Raw genomic sequence first — 25886 nt, 5'->3', positions numbered from 1 at the left:
GTCATTTGATTAAGTAGAGGTAGAATTTTCTTTTAGTGTTAATTAAAGTTTGAAATCTCTAGAGTTCTCTCTTGTTCAGATTATACATTTCATTTTCTTAACAAAATAACTTTATTATGAATATTGACAAAATTTATATTTACATCATACAGAGAACAGATGATGGCACAAATGAAATCTAAATAGGGGTCAGCCAGAGTTTATATACCATTTCTATTATTTTATCTACCGTAGGATTGCAACTTGGCACGAATACACATTTGAACTCGTTCTTTATAAGTTCAAGATCAAGGATGTACATAGAATAATAAATGTATAATAAAGATATTGTTTGCTGACTTCTTGCAGATTCTGTGGTATTATTATCTATAAGACAATCACTTTTGAAGTCAACCTGTCAAATAAGACAGAAACGTCTGACAACATTTGTTTATGTTATTAAGTGTAAATTAGATTACATTCCATTCTTGCATGTTTTAATATATTGGCGACGAGCCAACAGTCCAGGTCACGCTTATGGGCGATGGTCTACACTAAAGTACTATGGTGTCTCATTCTAAAGTTCCATGGTTGATTTTTTGTAAAAGTACAATGATATATCAATCTCAAGTGACATGGGATATTGTTTGCAAAAGTACAATGGTATATCACTCTAAAGTGCAATGGTTGTAGTTTGCAAAAGAACCGTATATAACTCTACAGTGCCATGGTTGATTGTTTGTAAAAGTACAATGGTATATCACTATAATATGCGATGATTGGTTGTTTGCTAAAAGTTCAATGTTGTAGCACTCTAAAGTGCAATGGTTGTTTGTTTGCAAAAGTAAAATGATATACAAATCTTATGTGTGATGGTTGATTGCTTGTAAAAGTACAATCGTTTATCACTCTAAAGTGTGATGGTTGTATGTTTGTTAAAGTACAATGGTATATAACTCTAAAGTGCGACGGTTGATTGTTTGTAAAAGTACAATGGTATATAACTCTATAGTGCCATGATTGATTGTTTGTAAAATTACAATGGTATACAACTCCAAAGTGAAATGGTTGATTGTTTGTAAAAGTACAATGGTATATAACTCTAAAGTGCGATGGTTGTATGTTTGCCAAAGTACAATGGTATATTACTCTAAAGTGCGATGGTTGATTGTTTCCAATAGTACACTTGTATATATCTCTAAAGTGAGATGGTTGTGTGTTTGCAACAGTACAATGGTGTGTCACTCTAAAGTGCGATGGTTGTTTTGTTTTCGAAAAGTACTGTTTATAACTCTAAAGTGTGATGGTTGTTTATTTCCAAAAGTACTGTATATAACTCTTAAGTTCGATGGTTGTTTGTTTCCAGAAGTACTGTATATAACTCTTAAGTACAGTGGTTGTTTGTTTCGAAAAGTACTGTAAATAACTCTAAAGTGCGATGGTTGTTTGTTTCCAGAAATACTGTTTATAACTCTAAAGGACGATGGTTGTTTGTTTCTAAAATTACTGTATATAACTCTAAAGTGCGATGGGTGTTTGTTTCCAGAAGTACTGTTTTTAACTCTTAAGGGCGACGGTTGTTTGTTTCAAAAAGTACTGTATATAACTGTTAAGTGCGATGGTTGTTGGTTTCCAGAAGTACTGTGTATAACTCTTAAGTGCAATAGTTGTTTGTTTCCAGAAGTACTGTTTATAACTCTAAAGGACGATGGTTGTTTGTTTCCAAAAGTACTGTATATAACTCTTAAGTGCGAAGATTGTTTGTTTTCAGAAGTACTGTTTATAACTCTTAAGTGCAATTGTTGTTTATTTCGAAAAGTACTGTATATAACTGTAAAGGGCGATGGTGGTTTGTTTTCAGAAGTACTGTTTATAACTCTTAAGGGCGATAGTTGTTTGTTTCCAGAAGTACTGTTTATAACTCTAAAGGGCGATGGTTGTTTGTTTCTAGAATTACTGTATATAACTCTGAAGTGGGGTGGCTGTTTGTTTCTTAAATTACTGTATATAACTCTTAAGTGCGATGGTTGTTTCTTCCTAAAAGTACTGTATATAACGTTAAAGTGCGATGGTTGTTTGTTTCTCAAAGTACTGTATATAACTCTTTAGTGCGATGGTTGTTTCTTTCCAAAAGTACTGTATATCACGCTAACTTGCGACGGTTGTTTATATGAAAAAGTACAATGGAATATCACTCTTAAGGGCGGTGGTTGTTTGTTTCTAAAAGTACAATTGTGTATAACTCTAAAGTGCGATGGTTGCTTGTTTCTAAAAGTACAATTGTATTTAACTCTAAAGTGCAATGGTTGTTTGTTGCCAAAGGTACTGTATATAATTCTAAAGTGCGACGGTTGTTTATATGCAAAAGTACAATGTATATCACACTAAAGTGCAATGGTCCAATAGGGTAAGATTCTATGTTTAGAGCCCTACATATATAATTATGATACGATATTTATCCACTCGAGACAAAATAAAATTCAAATTTAAAACATGAAGCTCGTTCAGTTTTTCAACTGTTTAAACATTTAACTGTCGAGAGTGTATAAATATCGTATTGCACGTGGTTGGATGTTGAAATCTGTTTTTCTAATGTTTTCAGACGATATAAAGATAATCTTAATCTTTCTTTTTGTATCATCTGCAAAACATTCGTTCTTTCGATATGACGTCATCAGGTATGATTGCCTTTGTCCATCAAAATATGAAATTAAGAGGAGAACAAGGATATTTGAAGTCTTAATCCAAAGTTGACCAATGAACTCAAATTAAACAAACCACAAATGTATTGAAGTAAAGAAAAGGATAAATCGGGTTATAATTAATGCCATTTGATATGAGTTTACCAGTTAATTTTGCGTGTTACCTCTCAATAATAATGCATCCCCAAATAAAGAGATAGAGATACTCAATTAATTTGGAAATTTATGGTTGGGATTGTTAGTTACAAATTGTTTTGCAAGGAAAAATTTGCAGGCATAGTTTCAACCTTCTTATCAACCCTACCTCAGATCGCAACTTAATTTTGGATTCAAGCAAGTACAGAAGAGTCTCTGTCTAATGTGTTTTGTCATTTGACTTTGCCATGTGATTTCCGATTGGATTTTCCTCTGAGTTCAGTATTTTTGAGATTTTACTTTCCACTACATTCATTTACTGGTTGTTGTTTCTGCATGCTTGAACTCTTCAGCATTGATCACATTATATAACCATACTAGATTTATTTATATGTTTAAAACACATAGGAAGTGCCTGTTCACATTAATTATTATCAGCTTTAATACATATGTAACCTTATTTGTTGTGAACCCTAATACAAACGGTTACCAGACCATTTTTCAATTTCAAGTTGCCACACCATGGAGAATTGTTTGTTGTGAATTGTTTGTATTTGTATATGTGTGAAACCTGCTACTTCGTCAAGAATCTGTTATCACTGTTGTGAATTTTGTTGAAATAATAAAGGTCTAGGTGCAAGACTAATGGCGCATACATACCTCCCTTATAGGTCACGAAATCTCTTTCTTTTCGGACGAGTATTCTCATTGTACACTACATTTTATGTAGCTTTTGACTTTTTTCGGTGCCAATACATGATTTAAAAGGTTAGATGTAGGCGTTCTTGATCAAGATAAACAAAGAAAACGTTTCAGATGATATAATTAGTAATTCGTTAAAATCAATAAAAGAAACCCTTCAAGGGTACTTTCCTTACGTTATGTTTAATGTAATGACTTTTTTTATTTTTGAATCAAAAGAGTTTAGTCAGTCAGTGTAATTTCTACGTTTGACTTTATTTCAAAGCATGCTATTAATAGAAAATAACTACTGATATAACAATTCGATTGTTTTGTTAAAATTCCCAATGATACAACTATCAACCTGAGACCAAATAAGTAATAGAAAGATGTTTGTAGATGAAATTATTATTATTGATAAAACAATGAAATACTCAAATCCTCCCTTCGTAAATTTTACGGACGCCATTGAGAGTTGATTCACCGTTATGGCACAAATGATATCAGATATGTTCCTTACGTCGTACCTACTCCCCCTTCCTTTCCATGAATGTGACCTACCGAATTAGACTATATACCGGAAAAAACATAAGTTACACGACGGGTGCCACATGTGGAGAAAAATCTGCTTGCACTTCCGGAACACCTGAGATCACCCCTACTTTTTGGTAGGGTTCGTGTTGCTAATTCATGAGTTTTCTATGTTGTGTCATGTGTTCTATTGTTTGTCTTTTTTTTTTCATTTTCAGCCATGGCGTTGTCAATTTGTTTTCGATTTCGGAGTTTGACTGTCCCTCTGGTATCTTGCGTCCCTCTTTCACATAGTTCAAGCGCTCGAAATAATATAATATTAAGATCATCTCTTTTTTTTTTATCTCAGCTGTTACTCATACTTGGTAAGACTTTTACAAATGGTTGGTATTCAAAGCTCTTCAACTTATTTTTACGTTTTGAATTGATGATATGATAACCTTGTTGATTCGGAAAAGGATTAGCACCAACATGTTGTAGTAAAAATAAACTGTTAATCTCCGTGGAATTCTGCCTACTTTTATTTTAATGACGTTTTAGATTTTGATTATCTTCATTCGATATTTCAATTCTGCCGTTGTTTTAAGCCTTATTTTCATAGTTATGAAATCCCTCGATAGTGATATTGAATTGTTTGCTTAAACTGCAGTTTCTTCTTGAATTCTGTTATACACAGATCAGATATTATTTGTATAATAACTTTTAAATTTGTTTTAGCCTTGGAGAATGCAATTTATAATATGTTCGATCCAAATACATATGATGGCTACATTATGCTTTGATATTCGATCATTGCCCCCAAAATAATTTTACAAAAAAATGTTTGATTGTTCTATATCGCTATTTCAAGTTTATGCAGTGATATTATACAAATATAGCCTTTGTATGAGGTCGATACAAGGATATATTGACCTGAAAGAAGTATATTGACTGCGGACGAACAAACAAACGACAACCACTGATTAACAGGCTCCTGATTTGGGACAGGCACACAAATGAACATTCTATTGTTTTTCGGAGAAGGACAGAAAATTCAGATAAAAAAATTGATAACTAGAACAATTAGCAGTCTTTTGATGAAAGACTTCAAGTAATACATTTTCCTTTCATATTGTGAACTACTTGTACGTAGAAGGGATAAATTATATGTATAGATGTACGCGTGCCTATATCTCTATTGATTTTCTTAATATTCTCAAAAGACAATGAGAGCCTTTATTTGAAAGAAAAATTGTATTGACCATGATTTACATGAAAAACATATGAAAAATAACAAAGCAATGTTTTAGAATAATTAAATCTATAAAACAAAAAGCTTGACATTTCACAAAATACTGAAACAGCTTTTAGTTGAAACAAAAATGGTTTAATTGATTAAAAAAACTGAACCATATCTTATCTCATTTCTATGATTTTATTGGCCGAATACAACTTTTAAAATAACGCCAAGCATCTGCTATTTGTATTATACACATGGGAATATTATATTCAAATCTTAATATCTTTTTTATGTGATTTATATTTCCTATCATGTAAAAATCATAAAGTATATGCCTTTTAACTAAAATAATAAGACAAGTATACTCATCTTTGTATTCCATGTTTGCATGTTTGTTAATTCATGGGAAGTGTTCATTATTATTCTACGGTTTATATTTTGTAATGTTCTTTCTATTGTAATGTTGTTCTATGTATTACCTTGTGCTGAGTGCTCTTACATTTGTGTGTATATCTATTAAATAATCATTTTATAAACATGTACTGTTTGCAAAACTATGTATTATTCTTGATAATAATTATTTTTTTTGTCCTAGGCGACTAACCCTGGCCTCACAATTTATTTTGAACTTTTGGTCCTCGGCGATCTTCAACTTTGTAGTTGTTATGAATTTCAAACTTTTTACATCTGAGCATAGTTTTTTGTGCACGTAGCGCGCGTCTGGCGTATACAAATATTTTTTCAACCTGTTACCTTTTGATGGCTATTATTCGTTTGTTTCTCTGTACTATATTCTCTTATTTGTTTGTTTATTTATTGTAACTCTGTCGTGTTATGTTGTCATTTCAATGTTATAATTAACACTGCCGTTAAAGCGGGAGGTTTGGCATGACACGAAACCAGGTTCAACCCTTCATTTTTTTCATACAATACCCTGTACCAAGTCAGGAAAACGGCCATTGTTCCATTAAAGTTCGTTTCTGTGTGTGTTACATTTCGGTGTTTTGTCTCTGTTGTGTATCTATTGAATCGTAGTTCTCTGATATTTGATATGTTTCCCTCAGTTTAAGTTTGTAACCCAGATTTGTTTTTTTTTCTCTATCGATTTATGAATTTTGAAAAGCGGTATATCACTGTTGCTTTTATTTGTCCTATAATACCTGTATGAGGCCAGGACAATGCCTCAGTTGTTTTTAATCAATTTGTTGAATGATTACGTTTGATGTTTTCATTTTTTGTGGACTTCCCGATTTTGACTGTACTCCGGGCCTTGGTATTGTGTATCTGTTGTTCACTTAGTACTTCAACTAATTGCAGGAAACAGAGTAATTTTAGTTCCAAAAAACAACTGTCATGATTGCATGTAATGCTAACTTCAAGACTCTTCCTTTCAGGCTGTAATGTAAAAACATTTTGTGTAATAAATTTTTAATATTTCAGGGAAAAACACTTAAAAGACTTGAAAATCAACGAGCTTTCTCTGCCTGAAGGTCGTGCTGTGAATGTTTAAGAAATGTGTATGATTGTTTTTGGGTGCAAGTAGTGTATCTTATGCAACTTGGGAGATTGGAAAATTTTTGAGATGTTTCAAATAAATTTATATTATATGAAAAAAGATGTCGATTCTATAGTAATGCAGTTATGTTCTTCTCATATATGTTATTATGATATGATACTAAACTCCTAACGGGAAGGATTGTGCCTGATATTCAAATGATGAAATCATAATCTTTCAATCAGTTTTATTGAAGTCTGGAGCTGGCATGTCAGTTAACTGGTAGTCTTCTGTTGTTATTTATGTATCATTGTCATTTTGTTTATTTTCTTTGTTACATCTTCTGACATCAGACTCGGACTTCTCTTAAACTGAATTTTAAATGTGCGTATCTTTATGCGTTTACATTGACTAGAGGTATAGGGGGAAGGTTGGGATCGCATAAACATGTTTAACCCCGCCGCATTTTTGCACCTGTCCCAAGTCAGGAAACTCTGGCTTTTGCTAGTCTTATATTATTTTAATTTTAGTTTCTTGTGTACAATTTGGAAATTAGTATGGCGTTCATTATCACTGAACTAGTATATATTTGTATATAAGCTGAGGGACGACTCCGGGTGCAGGAATTTCTCGCTACATTGGAGACCTGTTGTTGCCCTTATGCTCTTGTTTTTTCTATGGTCGGGTTGTTGTCTCTTTGACACATTCCCTATTTCAATTCTCAATTTTATGATATCTTTTGTTCCTACCTTCAATGGTTTTTAATAAATAAAAAAAAAACATTTAAAGAACATTTATTCATTTCCATTACTGATTTCTTAGTATGCTTTCAATATATAGAATAAGACGTAACATTGAACACAGAACATTGACACATTTGTTGTTGTAATTTTATTGATGTTTTGTCTTTTTTGGCATTGACTGATTCTTTTTCTCTTTTTTTTTAATTTTTATTCAACAACAAATTGCACTTTCTGCTGTTAACAATATACCTCACTAGTCCAGCATACAAGTGACGAGTCCCTGTTTGTTAATACCAGAAATCCAGGGTTGTTTTCAGGTAAGCATCAATATCGTAAATCAACATTAGTCTTATAATCTAACAGCTAAGTTGTAAAATTATCAGCATGAAATAATAAACAAGTCAATATCAGCGAGACTTATTTGATTACCTATATATATATTAATAGAAAAGAATACTATATATATATATATCATCTAGCAATAAATGACTTTTGAGTATAGTTTCCGGAAATTTTCCATATTTTCTCCGTTAAAGTGTGAGTTGTTTTCCTATCAAATAACTTCCTGGTTTGAAACTAAATTGTCACACAGGTTTATATGACTTTAAAAAAAAATCTTTTTCAAGGTTGATGTGTCCTCCTACTATTTACTATAAACCAAACGTGAAATAAAGTCACATTTACATATACAGTTTCCGTTATTTCTCTCAACCTACAGACTAATTCACTCCCACCTCAGATCAATTTACTCGTGGGTACTATTAGCAATGCATAACCAATTTTACTAATTTGCTGTCGCTCTTTTGTTTTCTTTTGATGATATTTATATGAGCATGGTTCACATGGGATTATGTATTCATGAGTGTTATTACATTTTGCGATTTTAAATATTGTACAAATTTCCTATGGACAATTATACAATTATCATTACTTTAGATTGTCTTATATTTATAAAAAGAAATAGTTATCAAACGTACCAGGCACGCTAGACACACGTTTCATCTACCTAAGACTCATCAGTGACGCTCAGATCAAAACAGTTAGAAAGGCAAACCAGTATAAAGCTATATAGCATTGAGGACTCCAAATTCCCAAAAGTTGTGCCAAATACAGCTAAAATAATCTATGCCTTGAGTAAAAAAGTCATTAGTATTTCGAATATTTCATACTTTTGTCAATCATATAAACCTATGAAAGATTGAATTATCTGGAGTAAGTAATTATATAAAATAGGCTAACAGAAATTGCCAAAAATTTTTAGAAAGTACAGTAAGATTTGGTTTAATTTCGGTTTTAGCAGATTTAAATTGTCATGCACAGAGTGTAATTAATGTTTACATTTTCTATTGACGAAAGCGCTGTAACCCAAATGCTTGTAGGCATTCAAACATAATTTTCAAAGTTTTAAATTCAAAACAGAAAAATTCCTATCCGTTTTTCCTTTTTTTTTTAAATCGAACATACATTCAATTTTTCATCCAGTTCAGTGTGTAATTCCATTTTGATGCATGTTACACAAAACATTACGTCAATTATAGTAGAAGATTCAATTACTAACCAACAAAATGTATAACGACGGAGGTTACGCCGCTTTGTATGCAACACATAAACATCTATCGGACTTAAGATAGCCGTACGGTAACCTATAATTTTAAATTTCTGTGTCATTTTGGTCTATTTTGGAGAGATGTCTCATTTGCAATTATACCACATCTTTTGTTTTATATTTACAAAACTTTGAATTTCCATAGGTTCTTTAAATCAATGATAAAATTAAATACATGGATAAACATGTTTAAACAATTTGTAATACATATAAAACTACAAACTGTATCGTTTATTGTAATATACTTATTTATGAATACATAGGTCTGGTTATTTTGAAACCCCAAATAAGAGAGAAAAAAGTGTATTTATAAATGTTAGATGCTGATTCATTTTCATCGTTCTATGAAATGATTTCCTTCATATATTTTCGTCTTTCTTACTTTTTGTTTTAATTAACGCTTTGAATTACTCTATTGATAGCGTTTTAACTTTTAGATATACTCTTGCAATAATTTGCTCTTAAAATCTTTTTCTTTTTTTCTATTTTCATATCAACAAACGCTATTTTAGCTAAGCTGATATTATTTTCTTATGTTTGTATATATAAAAAAAAGAAGATGTGGTATAATTGCCAATGAGACAGCTGTCCACAAGAGACCAAAATGACACAGAAATTAACAAGTATAGGTCACCGTATGGCCTTCAACAATGAGCAAAGCTCATATCGCATAGTCAGCTATAAAAGGCCCATAAGACAATGTAAAACAATTCAAACGAGAAAACTAACGGCCTTATTTATATAAAAAATGAACGAAAAACAAATATGTAAAACATAAACAAACGACAACCACTGAATTACAGGCTTCTGACTTCGGACAGGCACATACATAAATAATGTGGCGGGTTTAAACATGTTAGCGGGATCCCAACCCTCCCCTAACCTGGGTCAGTGGTATAATATTTCAACATTAGAACGCACTATAAAAAATCAGTTGAAAAAGGCTTAACTCATCAGATGGACAAGTTTCCAGTCAGTATCATTGAAAAAGGACATAATAGTAAATTTTCGCTGCCACTGTCTCCACAATTTTTTTCTAAGCGCGTTTGAAAAATAAGAAATGTGATGACTTTTCGGAACGTACAGACTATCTGCAGATTTTTTTTGGGGGGTAATCTACATATTAAATGATAAATGTAAATGTGATTACAAATGAACACTGCTATGCAAGTGTGAGCCACACTTTTCATTGGATATTTCTTTTCTCTTATCACTTTTGCTATCAGCAATATACTATTGTTTTTTAAATAAATTTGCATTTATTTTACCTTTTTTTTTGAAAAATTAATTACATACTCCGTTTCTTCAGTCCGAAATTATGGTTGAAAGTTGTCTTCTTGACAATTATACAACTTTTTACTTATCTTTTTTATACGTATAACGCTCTTGACCGAAAGGGATAAATGCATATCACAGGTATCAATTATCAATCCGTTCATTGTTTTATACATAAACAGACCGTTAGTTTTCTCCTTCTGTTGTCATTTTCATTTTTTTGGTCTTTATTAGCTGACAAAGCGTTATGGTTTTTGCCCATTGTTGAAGGTAAACTAACGTTATGGTTTTTGCCCATTGTTGAAGGTAAACTAACGTTGTTAATTTTTTGGAGTCTGGAGGAGAGATGTCTCATTGGCAATCATAACTCATCTTTTATTCCTTTATATCAATTTTACATCGGATGTACGCTATAACAATACACGGACCACCAAAAAGATAAATATTTAAAACAAAAAAAAACAATACATGAAATTTGAAACAAAAGTTGAAATCAACCCAAAACATAAATTTGCATGATGTATGCTAAAACATGTTTTGGAACAACACAACCACTGAATTAAACGAGTATGGCTCAAGGACCATCATATAATATATTTTGATTCTGACCGACCAATCATCGCCTTATCATGGACAATGGGTTTACAGTGGTACTATTTGATTTGTGATTTTTGGTGTTTTAACGCCACTTTTAAGCACTGCATTTAAACTATTTCGTGGTGGTCACTTTTTATTTGTGGCGGAAGACAGAGAGCTAGGAGAAAACCACCGACCTTCCTAGTCAATTAAGATTGTAGTCGAGTGCACCTGCACGAGCGGGATTCGAACTCACAACCTCAGTGTTGACTGGCTAGTCATTACAGAGGCCCTAAGTGTTACTATATGTTGGAAACTTACCGTGTACTAAATATAAAACACGCCCACTGACCAAATATGAAATATACACTGTGTCCATGAGTTCGCTATGAAACCAATGATTTTTTTAGGAGTGTATAGGTGATAACATAAGTGATTGAAATATATGGATAACAATAATTTGATTTGTGTTTTTAACTTTTGTAAATTAAATCTATGGCAATAAGGATAAAGACAATATTGTAAGACCAAAACTAAAATGTTCAATTGATACCTTTCGGATTCTTTCAAAAGCACAATGACTTTGCACGGCTTGTATCTGAAACAGGTTTCAATAAAACGATAACACCGTAAACAGAAGGAAGTTACAACCAATAAATTGTAAACAAAAAAAGAAAAATTGAAAACATACAACCATAAATATGATTCAAGTATTTTTTTAATATCATTTTTGCTGCTCGGTACGTATACATCTGGCCATCGTGTTATCGTGCTGGGGTTATTTTTTATTCTTTCTTTTATTTTTTGCCAACGTTCATTGTCTGTGTACTATTGTGTTTTTCGTTTATTTTGATGACATATTTGGTTTTCTATAGTGATAAATACTAAAACATTATGTTGTACCCTTTTGCTTGACATTTTGTGCGTTTATCTGTGTTAGTTTTGTTTACACATTGTTGTGAACATACTGGAATTGTATGCGAGTGTCATGAGATGTTTAGTCAGCTATAAAACCAGGTTTAATCCGCCATTTCTACCCATATCATTTCAGAAAAGGACATAACTTTCTTATGTATACTTCTGTTGAAAACGTGTATAGTGTTTGTTCAGAAATTATTGCATGTATTTATTATTGCGATTTTGTCATTTTAGACTAAACTGCCGTTTTTATTATTGCGATATTCGGTAAAATTTTATTTTAAATTTAATTGTGATTTAGATTTCAATATTAAAAACTTTTTTATATAGTCGTTAGTCTCTCTGATGTTTGCACCTCTAAGTACCCTAATTAATTTTATGATAAAAGTAGGTCTCCAATTTTCTCCACAAATGGAAGATCAGTAAAAATGCGACGATATCAGTTTAATGATTGATGACAAACTTCTATTATCTTTCAAATATTCGGATTTTAGTGTTCTTAAGAAAAAAAGCATTTCGGTCGCAAAAAATTTAAAAAATATATTCCTTAATTTTTTTATTTAAGATTTAGTTTGTAGCCCGGAATTATTTTCTCTAAATCTATTTATGACATTTGAACACCGTTATACTACTTTTGTCTATGCGTGCAACACAGTAAAGGGTTACTGTATAATATATATCAATTTCTCCCATGATTATGACTTAAGATGTTAAAATTGAGAACTCATTTATTATTATTCGTGCTGTAATTCTATATTTTAATCCCTTAAATCTATCATGAATTGTATTTACAGGATTACCTCGGGGATTATCTCAAGTAATGATTATCCATCTTATCTAACAGTTGATTTAGGGTGTGTTCTGTTTTTAAATTCATGATACAATCGTGCATCTTTTACATAATTCGAGCTACAACATTGAAATTTTTTTTCAAACATACAACACTTATATCGTGCTTACCAGTATAGTAGATGTCATGGTTATTGGTATTTTAACAAATATAGATGAGCAAAAATAGATAACAGGTATGCGCCATACAAAAACCAAACTATTAAACAAAAGAAAACTACTTTGAAAATTCACATTTTATTGTTGCATAGTACATGTATGTTCGTTGTATAAATAATTCCAACCGAATATAACTTTATATCTTTTTGCACAATATCAAGTTGATGAACTAGTGATTTTTCTTTTGAATGATGTATATTGTGGTAAAAAGGGACGAAACTTCTTATTTAATACAAAATATACTATTGGATTAATTATCGTTGATAGTTTTGCTATTAGCACAGAAATTAATGTAACTCGAACCGGAACCACATCTTTTCTGCCGTAAGCTGTCCATAAACTGACCACAGCATAAGGTGACCACAACAAAATGAATACGACACACATAGTAAATGTCATCTGTAAAGAAACAGTCTTAAAGTTAATCAATTGTACTAAAAAGATTTATAGTTGCATACCTTAATTATCTTTCGAACTTAAATTAATAGGTGTATGAATGGTAAGGAATAATTTGCAATCTTTTTTTTAAACAAAGTCTATATACCTATCCGTACATGTAATGTGTGACAAGTGAATGTACAACTTATCGTACTATTCGAGAATTGTTTTCTGTTTTCTACCTTGTTTTTCAATATTTGCTACATAAGAAAATGTTCGATAATGCAAGTCAGGAGTATAACAGTTGATCTCCACTCGTTTTATATGTATAAGCTTCATTCCGTTTTGAATTTTCCTCGGAGCGCGGTATTTTTGTAAATTTACTTTTTCTTGACATTAACCTAAATAAATTATAGGAACAAGCATATATCAATATGTATCATGATAGTATTTTTTATTTGAAACTCATAGGTCGAAATAAAAATGACAACGCCATGACAAAAACGATTAAAAGACTAACAAAATTATTCAAAACACAACCTAGAAAACTATCGATAAGATTAAGCATCACAGAAACCACTCATAAACAGGTGTAATAAAAGATATCCCAGAAGGGTAATACTCATAAATACCTTCATTAAGTACGTCTCTCTAGCTCGTTTCCTCACTGAACATCTCGAAAACGCATTAATTATCGTTCGTGATGTTTTTCGTCTGGATCTCCTAAGATGAACCAATATCCTTCCATAAGATACGTTCATTATTATAACAGGAATTATAACACAGAAAATTAAAAAGAACGAAACAAATATATCATTCCCTTCCCATTGAAGAGTACATGATGTACCATAGGGTTCTGGACCGTATCCACGTATTCCGGATAATGGAAGACAGGCCCATATAGCACCATAGCAGTATATTACTATTATACAATATTTTGTATTCTTCACCAACTTTTGAGCTGGAAATGAAAAACAAATATTCATAATCTAGCGTAATCATTGAGTAGTTGGTATTTATTTAATCATCTTTACAGGAATATTAAATTATTAAAACAAACTGATATAAAAAGTAGTGACAAAAACCTTATAAATGAACATATATTGGATAATCTGTTGATGATGAGAGTGGTTGTAACAACCTTGACTTCACATGGGAATATCGCACGGTTAGTTTAGCCTATAGTCGAAGACGCTACTTTTAAATTTTTCACAATTAACAACGACGTAATTAAATTATTTCCAAATTAATCTTCTGCTATTTTATTAATGAGAATTGATTCTAAATGTGAGAACTTACCTTGATCCGTTCTGCAGACTTGTACATATCTGGCAACACTAATGGCAGCGAGAGTACTTATGCTTACTACTCCACAAAAGAAGCCTGTAAAACCATATGCTGAACACACTGCAAAACATAGAAAATTTACATGAAGAAAAAAACATATCTATGTGTTTTGTTGTACAGCTTTGCATGGTGTTAGCTTCCGTGTTCACGAATGGTGTTAACGTGTTATTGGGTCTAGTTTTGGGGGAATACTGTATAATGCACATGAAAAGCTGTTTGTTTTTACTTTATTTATTTTTATATACATATAAGAAGATTTGGTATGAGTGCCAATGAGACAACTCTACTTATATGTATAAATATCTGTATGCATATACTTCATATCAAATTTAAAAGCATTAAGATCCGCACCTGTGGTATTAATTGTATCAATGCCGTATGCACTGTGCCCAGTGCCCTCAATCACTCGACTAACTAGACTATGCTTACATATAGCTTTCCAAAGACGCGTTATACCGTTTCTCGTCAGCTTCATCAACGAATATAATTCAATACATGCATATGGTGATGTATAGTGGCATGTAAATGGTATAACTTGCAGTTCAAATTCCTGTCATTTAAATTATTTGACATGTAATATGACATGTCTTTTTTTGGAAATGGTGTATGGTATAAGTTGGACATCTACGGCGTTCAAGACATATTAACCTCGGAGCCATGTTTTTGATATTGCATACAAATTATATGTGTTATCCCTATTTTCCTTGATTTTCTTCCTTTCACTCTTGTCAATCTAGATCTGTTTTTTAAACCTTCCTATTTTGTTTATTGATATTTTCCCTTATTTATATTTAAATATGACAATGAAAAAAAACATCTTCTGTTCTTTGTTGCAGTATATCAACACATCTTGTTTCTCGAAATACAAAATTACGAGCGTCAGCATTAAAACAAAAACAGTTCTTTTTTTAAATGACAAATAATTTTTTTCATGATCAAATTATCAAGAACAAGAAAATAAAATTGCTACCTGTGACAAAATGCCAAAATATATATGATAGCTTTATATTAACCATGTATGAATAATTTCATAGCCTTAATTAGTGATTTGGAATATTTAAATTAAATAAAAACGAGGATACATTTGCAAATTCCTAAAATGAAAATACTTACAATATTCTCCGATGGCTAATTCGTGATGGAGTGATGAGTATATAGGCAAAGGAAATCCAATAAGTGGCATTATGATGTCAATTATAGCGAGATTTAAAATATAACAATCACAAGAGGCTAACTTCTTCATCTTCCGTACAAACACATAGAGAGACGTAAGCGGCCTCAAGCTTATCCAAGGAGAATTTTGAGCTCTTACCAATTCTACGAAATAATCGTAAATACAAGACTTCGAACGACTGTTTTTCGACAGAACAAACCTATGAAAGTGTAGTGACGTGTATATACTATTTAATTAGTTAAATTGAACTTGTAATTCATACAAAAATACGTTGAAAAAAAACCATCCAGTAAATTCAATATGGCTACTGTAGGTAAACCACAAAATGACAGTGATGTTAGCCATAACACGAATTCATCCAAAACTTACAATGATGCAGTTAAACTAGGTCTTATACCTAAAGATTATCTGAATGGTGAACCTCATGTCAATATTCACGATACTCTTAGCTCTGTAAAACCTGTATTTATTCTGGAAACTGACCTCTTTGGTGAGGTGAAACCCAGCCCAGATCAATTCCTTACACACCTCGAACTCTACAACTCCATTGACTCATGTATACCAAAGAGCCATCTAAAAGGCCTACAACGAGTAAGAGGTATGTGGCGCATCTACCCAGATTCTGATAATGACAGAGTAACTCTCATTACCAAAAAGATAATTGTACGTAACAAGCTAATTAACGTGTATAGTACAAACCCTAAATCAAGTGAATACTCATCACTCTTGTACCTACGTGTCAGAGTCAAAGACGTTCCGTGTTCTGCAGACGATGGTCAGATTTTGAGGGCCATTGAAAATGAAGGCAAATGTACCGTTCACAAATTAAACAGAGAACGACTCCGAGTAGATGGGTTGCTGACAGAATGCCAAACGGGTGACCGCATTCTTTTTTGCGACCCGTTAGAAAAACCCCTACCAAGATTTATCAGAATAGGAAAGTATAGAGCTACGGTCTTCCACAAAGATCAAATGCCATCAACAAACGAAAACTTAGTATGTAATAAATGTTTTCAAAATGGTCACAGATTTCGAGACTGTCAAAATGACTGGGTCTGTAAACAATGCAAACTTCCAGGGCATAAGCAGGCTGACTGTCCAAGTTTTGAAGCTCAAAACAAGGAGAGTAACAGCATGCCTCATGAAAATGAGCCAAAAAGCAGCAGCTCTTCTCAAAGTGATACTGACAGTGACGAATCTAACACTGAGTCAATTGATGATACACCAGAAGAAAACATGCATGTAGCAGTTTCAAAATCAGCAACAAAAGTCAATCCGAAAAAGTTGTCAAATGTACTCGGAAAGGCCTCGAAGAAAATCACCAAAGAGACATTTTCATTCGAAAATAAAACCAATGATATTTTGGAGGAAGTGGAAAACCCCAAAAAGAAAAAAAAGAAAACAACAAAACGAAGGAAAAAATCAGGAGACGCTACAGCTAAAAAATCAAACATTCAGACAACAATGTTTCAATTTGGCGCGGGAACACCAGACTCTCGCAGTGAAAAGCGTCCAGCAACAACACCGACTGATGAAGTCCATGAACGATCCGTCCCTATTCAAAAACCAAAAGGGCATTAACTCATTTGAAGACGATATAATTCAGGTCAATGCATTATGATTAAAGAACAAATTGTATTTTTAATTCCCCCCTTTTTTTTGTGTGGCCAACACCCAAATATTTCTTTGTAAATATTCATGTGTGTATGTAAATTTATCTATGTTATTTTTGTCTCTTTTGTTGTTTTTATCTATATTATAAAAAATGAACAAAAAAACGGATATGGTATAATAGTAGATTATACATATTCCCATGAAAGAGTAATTCAAAAATATATGTATACATGTAATTTATTTTTGATATTGAACATGTTGAAAAGCACTCATCTTTTAAAAATTCACAATCTATTTAACGGCAAACAAATTTCTATATATCTATCAATTAAATGTCATAATAAAAGCTGGATCACAACTATCAAATGTTTTGTAAACGTTATCCGCCAAAAAAACATTATGCATAAAAAGAGTTATGATACATGTACATCAGCAGTTCCTTATGCTAAGACACTCAGATTAGATCAGGAAAATTCTAGAATCACATTTTCACACAGACATAATCCAAATACTATCACAAATCCAATACTTTTATGCTTGTTAAATCCAATCAAATGTACATTATACACTGCACAAATATTTAATTTTCTTGTACACTTCCTTCTCAATATTCATAGGATATTCAAAATCAAAATAAAATTGTTGAGCAAAGAGAACAGGAAAATCCAGTCATCATGGTTCAGTTGTCATATCATTATGCTTCTACTTTATATCCAAAATCACAGTCTTCATAACGCTGTGAGAAAAATACTCCTATTTGTGTATCATGAAAATCCCAAAAGTAAATTTGCGCAAAATACAAAATCTCTTCTACATGTTCTATGCAACAGACACATCAACCTGAAAAAGAAAATAAACGTAATAATGATTTCTTCTTTCTTTTTCTTAAACAAACATGTGAACAAGTATATGATTATCACACACAACATAAAATTCATCATCAAGAATAATGTTGGTTTTAAACACATGATACTATGTAATTTAGAAATAAAATTCAACTGTTATCTATATTATTTATATGTGTATAATTTATATGTGTATAATTTATATGTGTATAATTTATATGTGTTTGTAAACAATTTCAGTGTGTATATTAACAATATGATATCAACTTATTTACTTTTTAAGCTCAACCTTCTGTCTCTATTGTATAATTCTGAAGATACGTGTATGACGTGTAATATAAAAATAATTAATCTCTATAATGAGTGAAAAACTAAATATATGTTCCTTAAACTGTCAAGGCTTAGGGCAAAAAGAAAAGAGAGAAAGATTAAACCTATGGTGCAAAAACCAAAAATGTAATATTTTATTCATACAAGAATCACACTTTATTGAAAAACATGAAAATGTCATAAACAATGAGATAAAAGGGAAACTTTACCATAGTTTCGGAAATTCACAATCAAGAGGCGTAACAATTCTTATAAAAGATAACATTAAATATAAAACTATTAATGAAACTAGAGATAATGATGGAAGAATAATACTCATTAACATAGAACTTGATGGTAATATTTTTACGCTATTGAATGTATATGCTCCGAACATTCGTCGAAATAGAAACTCTTTTTTCAAAAAAGTAAACAATATCATTAACAATAACCGCTTAGGAATATTAATATTGGGGGGTGATATGAATGAAAGTTTAACTTCATTTGATAGAAAAAGTATTAGCCCTAATAATCAAAATAAACCTGTTAACAGTTTAAAGCAACTTATAAAAAAATATAAACTTATTGATATTTGGAGAGAACTAAATCAAAACAGCAGTCAATTTACATGGAGAAGAAAAAACAATAGAAGTGTTGCAAGCAGAATTGATTTCTTTCTAATAAGCCCAGATATAAGACCTCACATAATATCAGCAGACATAAGACCTGCACTAATATCACATACAGATCATCAAGCAATCTCTGTACAAATAAGACTTAAAGCTCAAAATAAAGGCAAAGGATTCTTTAAGATAAATAACAGCATACTGAATGATACAAAATACAAAGAAATAATAATTAAACTAATTGATACTCATCAAGAAAAAATACTCACCAAAAATAATGATCCTCGAGTTACTTGGGACATTTTCAAAACTGAAGTAAGGGAGGTAACCATTGCATACTGCAAACAAAAGGCTGCTGAAAGTAAAAATGAAATTAAACATTTAGAAAATAAGTTAAAATTCTTAAATGAAAAATCAAGTAATTCTCAACATCTTAAAAAAGAAATAAATAATGTAGAAAACAATTTACAAAATTTATATGTAAAAGAAACTAGAGGTGCACAAATTAGATCCCGAGTCAGATGGGCAGAGGAAGGGGAAAAAAACACAAAATATTTTTTGGGTCTTGAAAAATCAAGACAAACCAAGAAAACCATTTCCGCCCTTAGAAATGACCATGGTAATATTGTTACAGACGCGTCGGATATTCTTATTCTAGGGAAAAATTACTACCAAAATTTATATAAAAGTACTAAACCGGACCCTTCAGAAATAAAAAATTATATAAGTCAAACAAAGATAGATCACTCACTATCCAATAGTGACAGTGAACTATTGGGGGGCAACCTAACATTAGAAGAATGTACAAATGCTATATTTAACATGAAACTAAATAAATCCCCTGGACTAGATGGTCTCAGTGTAGAATTTTATCGAACATTTTGGTCATACCTAAAAGAATCTGCAGTGAAGGTATTTAATACATGTTATGAAAAAGAAGAAATGACAACTCTCCAAAAAATAGGTGTTATCTCCTTATTATATAAAAAAAATGATCCATTATCATTAGATAACTACAGGCCAATCACTTTATTAAATGTAGACACTAAGCTTATGGCCTATGCCTTAGCGCAAAGATTAAAGATGGTGTTGTCCAAAATTATTCATAGCGATCAGAATGGATATATAAAAAATCGGTACATAGGTTTTAACATTCGCCAGATTCAAGATATTATAGACTACTCAGAAAAATTTAATATAGATGGGGTTTTATTGTTCATAGACTTTTCCAAAGCCTTTGATTCTTTAGAATGGCCCTTCATGTATGAATCTCTACTAAAATTTGGAATACCACACTCCTTCTTAAAATGGGTTAAAACGTTATACAATGATACTAAAGGATGCCTGTCTAATAACGGCTGGATTTCAGAAACCTACAGTCTTCACCGTGGTATAAAACAAGGATGTCCGTTAAGTTCTCTTATTTTTGTTATGGCAGTTGAAATCCTGGCCTGTAGAGTAAGACAAGATTCAAACATTAAAGGGTTTCAAATTAAACTTGATGAAAAAACGCACAGTTTAAAAATTTCCCAATTGGCTGATGACACAACACTCTTTCTCAGTTCAAAAAATGAAATACACCAAGCATTAAACCTAATAGAAATATTTGGAACACTTTCTGGTTTGAAACTGAATAAATCTAAAACAGAAGGTATATGGTTAGGTAGACTTAAACATTGTAAAGAAAAAATTGAAAATATACACTGGAGCAAAGAACCAATTAAAAGTCTAGGTGTTTACTTTGGATTAGATAAAAGTGAATGTGACAAATTAAATATTGAAAAAACAATGAAACAGACAAAAAAATTAATACTTGATTGGGAAAAAAGAAATTTAACCATGATAGGACGAATAACAGTTGTTAAGTCGCTTATTTTACCTAATCTTACTTTTTTGGCTTCGGTTGTTTCAATACCCCAAATGTACATAAAAGATTTTAAAAAACTTGTTTATAATTTTATATGGAATAATAAACAAGAAAAGGTAAAACGTTCAACACTTACCAAAGATTACACAAATGGAGGTCTAAAAATGACAGACATTGATTGCTTCTTAAATGCACTAAATATTTCATGGGTTAAACGATTAACGGCAAAAGAATTTGCTAATTGGAAAGTCATTCCAACATATTATTTCAATAAATTTGGTAAAAACAACCTTATATTTCATATGATGCCTGACAACATAAAATCATTACCTAATTTAAGTAATGTTCTACCCACATTTTACTTGAACATATTAAAGAGCTGGTATGAAGCATATAATACACCAACAAGTAATACACCTATCATAAATTTTAGAAATATTAGGCAGCAAATGTTGTGGGGTAATAAAAATATAAAATTTAAAGGAAAATGTTTAGTTTACCCAAATTGGATAAAAGATGGTATTATTTTCATTAATGATATAATTGACCAAAAAGGGCACATATCACAAAAACTTATATTGGAGAAACTAACCTCAAAAACCAATTGGATCTCAGAACTTTTAAAATTGAAAAATTGTATTCCTAAAGAATGGGTTAGTACATTAAAATCTGACAAATCTTTGAAAACTTCTGTAAAAACAAAATTAAACTTGTCCTTGATTGTTAACAAAAAAACAGAACCAATTGAAAACATGTCATCCAAAGATATATATAACTATTTAAATAACAAAAATGAGGAGAGACCACTAGGGTTCTCCAAATGGAAAAACATCTTCAATCTAGAATCAATCACTCCAATAAATAATGTGCTTCAATTTACTTTTACCTATTTAATTAATAACAAATATAAAATGTTAAGATGGAAATTACTCCATTTCATCCTACCATGTAAACAATTATTACTACAATGGCACATACAAGAAACAAGTATGTGTGACTTGTGTAATGTGACTGAAGATTACGAACACTTTTTTCTCAAATGTCAATTCTTTCATGAATTTTGGAAGAAAATATATGTACTTGTAAGCAAAATCAAAATTGGGTCACATATTTTTAATTTTAAAACTTTAGTACTGGGCTATAAAATACATGATCCTATGTATAATGATATAAATCTCTTCCTTACTGTCTTATTATATTCAATTCATAAAAGCACTCATATATCAAATTATAAACAAAAAGACATAGACGCTTATACAGTTTTCAGAAATGAATTTTTAAACACATACGAAATTAACATATATATTAATGCTAAAAACAGCAAATTTTTAAATGATGTAAAAAGATACATATGATCATGAATAGCTAGATACAATATTTTTTTTTTTATGTATAGAATTTGTGTAGCAAAAGTTGACAATATATCCGAGCACGTGGTAATATACCAAAACAGCATGCTTTGTGAAAATGTACAGAATTTTGTCTCAAAATACTTTTATACACACTTTATCACTTAATCAAATGAATTTCCAACTACAACGTCGAAACTTACCACATGTAATTTTTAACCAAAGTTTAAGTTGTTCGTGTGTATCAATAAAACATATAAATTAATCCGGACAATTAATCAACAAGCTTCAACGGTTTTCATCAATAAGGTTAAAGGTCAACGATCATAAAGTTTTAATCTTTAGAAACAAAACCGGACAAAACTGTACACTTTCCGTAATTATGAAACAATATAGTTTGTAAAATGTATGTAATAACCATGAACTGTAAAACTAACAAACTATGATCTTATATATTAATTCACTGAATAAATTCCCTGGTTATCCAGTGACTAATTCACAGGGATACTCGGCCAACTGCTGTAGGTCGAGTAATTTGTTACAACAGCAAAGAAAAGTGCAATAAAGACATTATTTTAATAAAAAAAAAAAAAAAAAAAACAAACACATAAACTACAAAACCATTTAGGAACACAGCTATTATGCCTGAAATCAAATAAAATTTCTTAAAATTATAATAATCACACACTAAGGAGAAATAAATCACTTAATTGTTTTCTTATTTTTTTTAACCATTACGTGTATGTAGGTACCAAGGTAGGACGATACTATATTAAGTGACACGTAATTTTTTTTTTTTTTTGTTGTATTTTGAAGACTGCCATATTTTTTTCTATCCTTAGAACCAGGTTCAAACAACCATTCTTTCTCAAAAAGTCAGAAATATGGCAGTTGTTATCAAATAGTCCATGTTTATGTATGTTGGAGTTGTTTTTGAAGCATTCAAGTGATTTCCCCATGCATTTGAAGTGTTTCTCTCGGATTTGGTTAACATTTGCAACCCGGATTTGTTTTCTCTGATTTAATTTATGACAATGGAATAGAGGACTAATACAGATGCCTTTCAGAAATCAACATTAATCGGTTTAATAGCACCTAGTTATAATGTGAAAGTGATAACATGACACAGGAATTGTTGCTTAAATTATTTGAATAACAATTTAAAGGCGAACATTGGTATCAGTACGAATTTTTATTAACTTCGATTAAAATCCATTTCCTGTACTGATTTAGCACGTAAAAAGTGTAATCGTTTTGAATGAAGCATTGAGAGTGTTAATGATATGTTATGTCAAAGTAATAAAAAAAATCTCGTTTTCTCTATCCAAACAATAACGAATGCAAAAACTACTTATATAAATGGTTTCTAGATTGAATTTGTCACAATTTTGAGATGCATGTGAATTGTTTCCATGTTAATTTTTATAGCTATAGGATATCGTTTTATCCTGAGGTAAGAAAAATCCTCAGTATTTCAAAATGAGAGTTTTGTAACCAGGTAGTTTATAAGTATGGCCATATCAACACATGTCAACACATACAAGCTGACTACTGGTCTGTTGATACCTTCGAGGAATAAAACCTTCAGCAGATATGGCATCGACCCAGTGGTTGTAAATAAACTCATCATAGATACCAGTATTAAAATTGTGTATTCTAGCCAAACACGGTAATGGCAGATTATATGCATTTCAATAACACGCAAACTATAACACAAAGATATTAATACGTTTTACTGATTCTACGTATTTGTTATTTAAAAAATGAATGTGGTAGTCATAACTCCTACACTTGCAGACAGATAACATAACTGTAATTTGATGATTTATGCTGGTTGACATACAAAGATCAAGCCAGTACAAGTTCTATTGTTACCAGATTTTATATATTGTTCTATTTCATTCAAGACCGTAAATAAATGTACACATTTATAAATTATATTACATATTTTTACTGGATTTCATCAAATGTAATCATGTTCAAATTTGTACAAGTATTTCACATGGAGAACATATATAACTGTTTTTAGGAAGAGGGTATTCACAACGTAAAAAATTGTATTTGAATAAACGACCCTCGTTTAAACATGATAGAATGTTTTCAAATAAACACGTTTGTCATTGTGTTGAAGTTGAATAAAATCTCTTTATAAAAATCATTTTCTAACGCATAAATATGAGATGTTCTTTTGACGAATGTATTTCGCCAATGGTGTTATGTCGTTGTTCTCCTCTTATATTTAATGCGTTTCCCTCGGTTTTAGTTTGTTACCCCGATTTTGTTTTTTGTCCCTGGATTTATGAGTTTTGAACAGCGGTATACTACTGTTGCCTTTATGTATGTCCATTACGAAGTAATATTTCATAGATTTCAGAAATGTGTTAGGAAGCTTTTGCTTGAAAACTTTTGGCAAAATGAGTTGGATCTAGCATATAAACGACTCCGGTTTTTCTTCGGTCGTAATGAATGTAAGTTTCATCAATAAAATAGTATTGTCTTCATTCAACATGTTAAAATTAAACCGTTTTGTCAATGATTGTCATTTTATAAAATACTTTATTCACAACTTTGCAAGGCGATATTTACAAGAAAACTCAGACGTATGTATTTATTCAATTTAGGCACGTTTTGTCTTGTATTTACTTCAAATTGCATGAATATGCGGTCCACAACTACTTTTTGCTTTTCTTTTGATCCTGTGTAGTTTTATAAACATTGATGTATAAAAGTGTTTAATGTTCAAATAGTTTGGTATAAACGACTGACGGAACATTAATTGCCGTTTTTTATACCTAGTACCGACCAAAGCTATTTTATCTGTTTCGTATTATACTTGATACGTTAACTTAAGTTACATATATAATGTTGTTACATTGTTACACGACAATATTTCTATACATGTATATTTTTATCTTGTTATGCACAGAAGCAAATATAAAGTTAATTCTTTTTTGTCGTACTTTATGAACACAGCTTTTTGTCACGGAAAAATTACAACATCTATCTTAATGTTAACGAAGTTACCCTATTTGCAATTTGGAGAATTGGGTTCGTTGTGTTGTATTAAGATTTATAGGTAAGACAAAATCAGAAATAAAATAATGCGTATTTTATATGTAAGTTTTGTACATGAAAATAAAATAAAATATGGATCAGTCTAGGATTACAAAGTTTTCAAATGTAAACAATTGGGTGGAAGCACTGTTTTATACGTTTGGTTTGTCTTCAATACTCTGATTGCATGAGTAAGGTGTCCAGCGCTAAGATTTAAAGGTTTGGTTTTTTATGTTATAGGCAAAAAATAATGAAATGATGTTTTATATATATATAGTCACCAACTGCACACTTTTCATAAACATTTATTCCAAAATAGTCCTCAACAGACCATGCATCAATGTTAGCATAATACCTGATAATGTCTTAATTACAGCATAGAAATATCCAAACAGCGTACCTTCAAAGTTTTCCGCGTTTGTACATTTCATATCATATTCGATCAGAATAGTCAG

At 31.0% G+C, this 25886-nt stretch overlaps 1 protein-coding gene and 1 long non-coding RNA gene across 2 annotated transcripts; both read right to left on the bottom strand.

Annotated features, from left to right (window-relative positions):
- Window positions 1-13024: 13024 nt before the first annotated feature.
- Window positions 13025-16053, bottom strand: LOC139526709 (opsin-5-like). The gene is made up of 5 exons (XM_071321871.1): window positions 16038-16053; window positions 15707-15910; window positions 14546-14653; window positions 13879-14207; window positions 13025-13267 (listed from the first exon to the last, which is right to left on the bottom strand). Exons 1-5 carry the CDS (start codon window positions 16051-16053, stop codon window positions 13025-13027), a joined length of 900 nt encoding a protein of 299 aa, XP_071177972.1.
- Window positions 16054-17600: 1547 nt separating this feature from the next.
- Window positions 17601-22678, bottom strand: LOC139528737 (uncharacterized). The gene is made up of 3 exons (XR_011665671.1): window positions 22581-22678; window positions 19431-19516; window positions 17601-18221 (listed from the first exon to the last, which is right to left on the bottom strand). It is a non-coding gene; the product is annotated as an uncharacterized lncRNA (long non-coding RNA).
- Between the last annotated feature and the right edge of the window lie 3208 nt (window positions 22679-25886).

This window comes from Mytilus edulis, chromosome 6 (genome assembly GCF_963676685.1).
Source record: "Mytilus edulis chromosome 6, xbMytEdul2.2, whole genome shotgun sequence".
Taxonomy (NCBI): Eukaryota; Metazoa; Mollusca; class Bivalvia; order Mytilida; family Mytilidae; genus Mytilus; species Mytilus edulis.
This window is presented reverse-complemented; position numbering and strand designations above follow the sequence as displayed.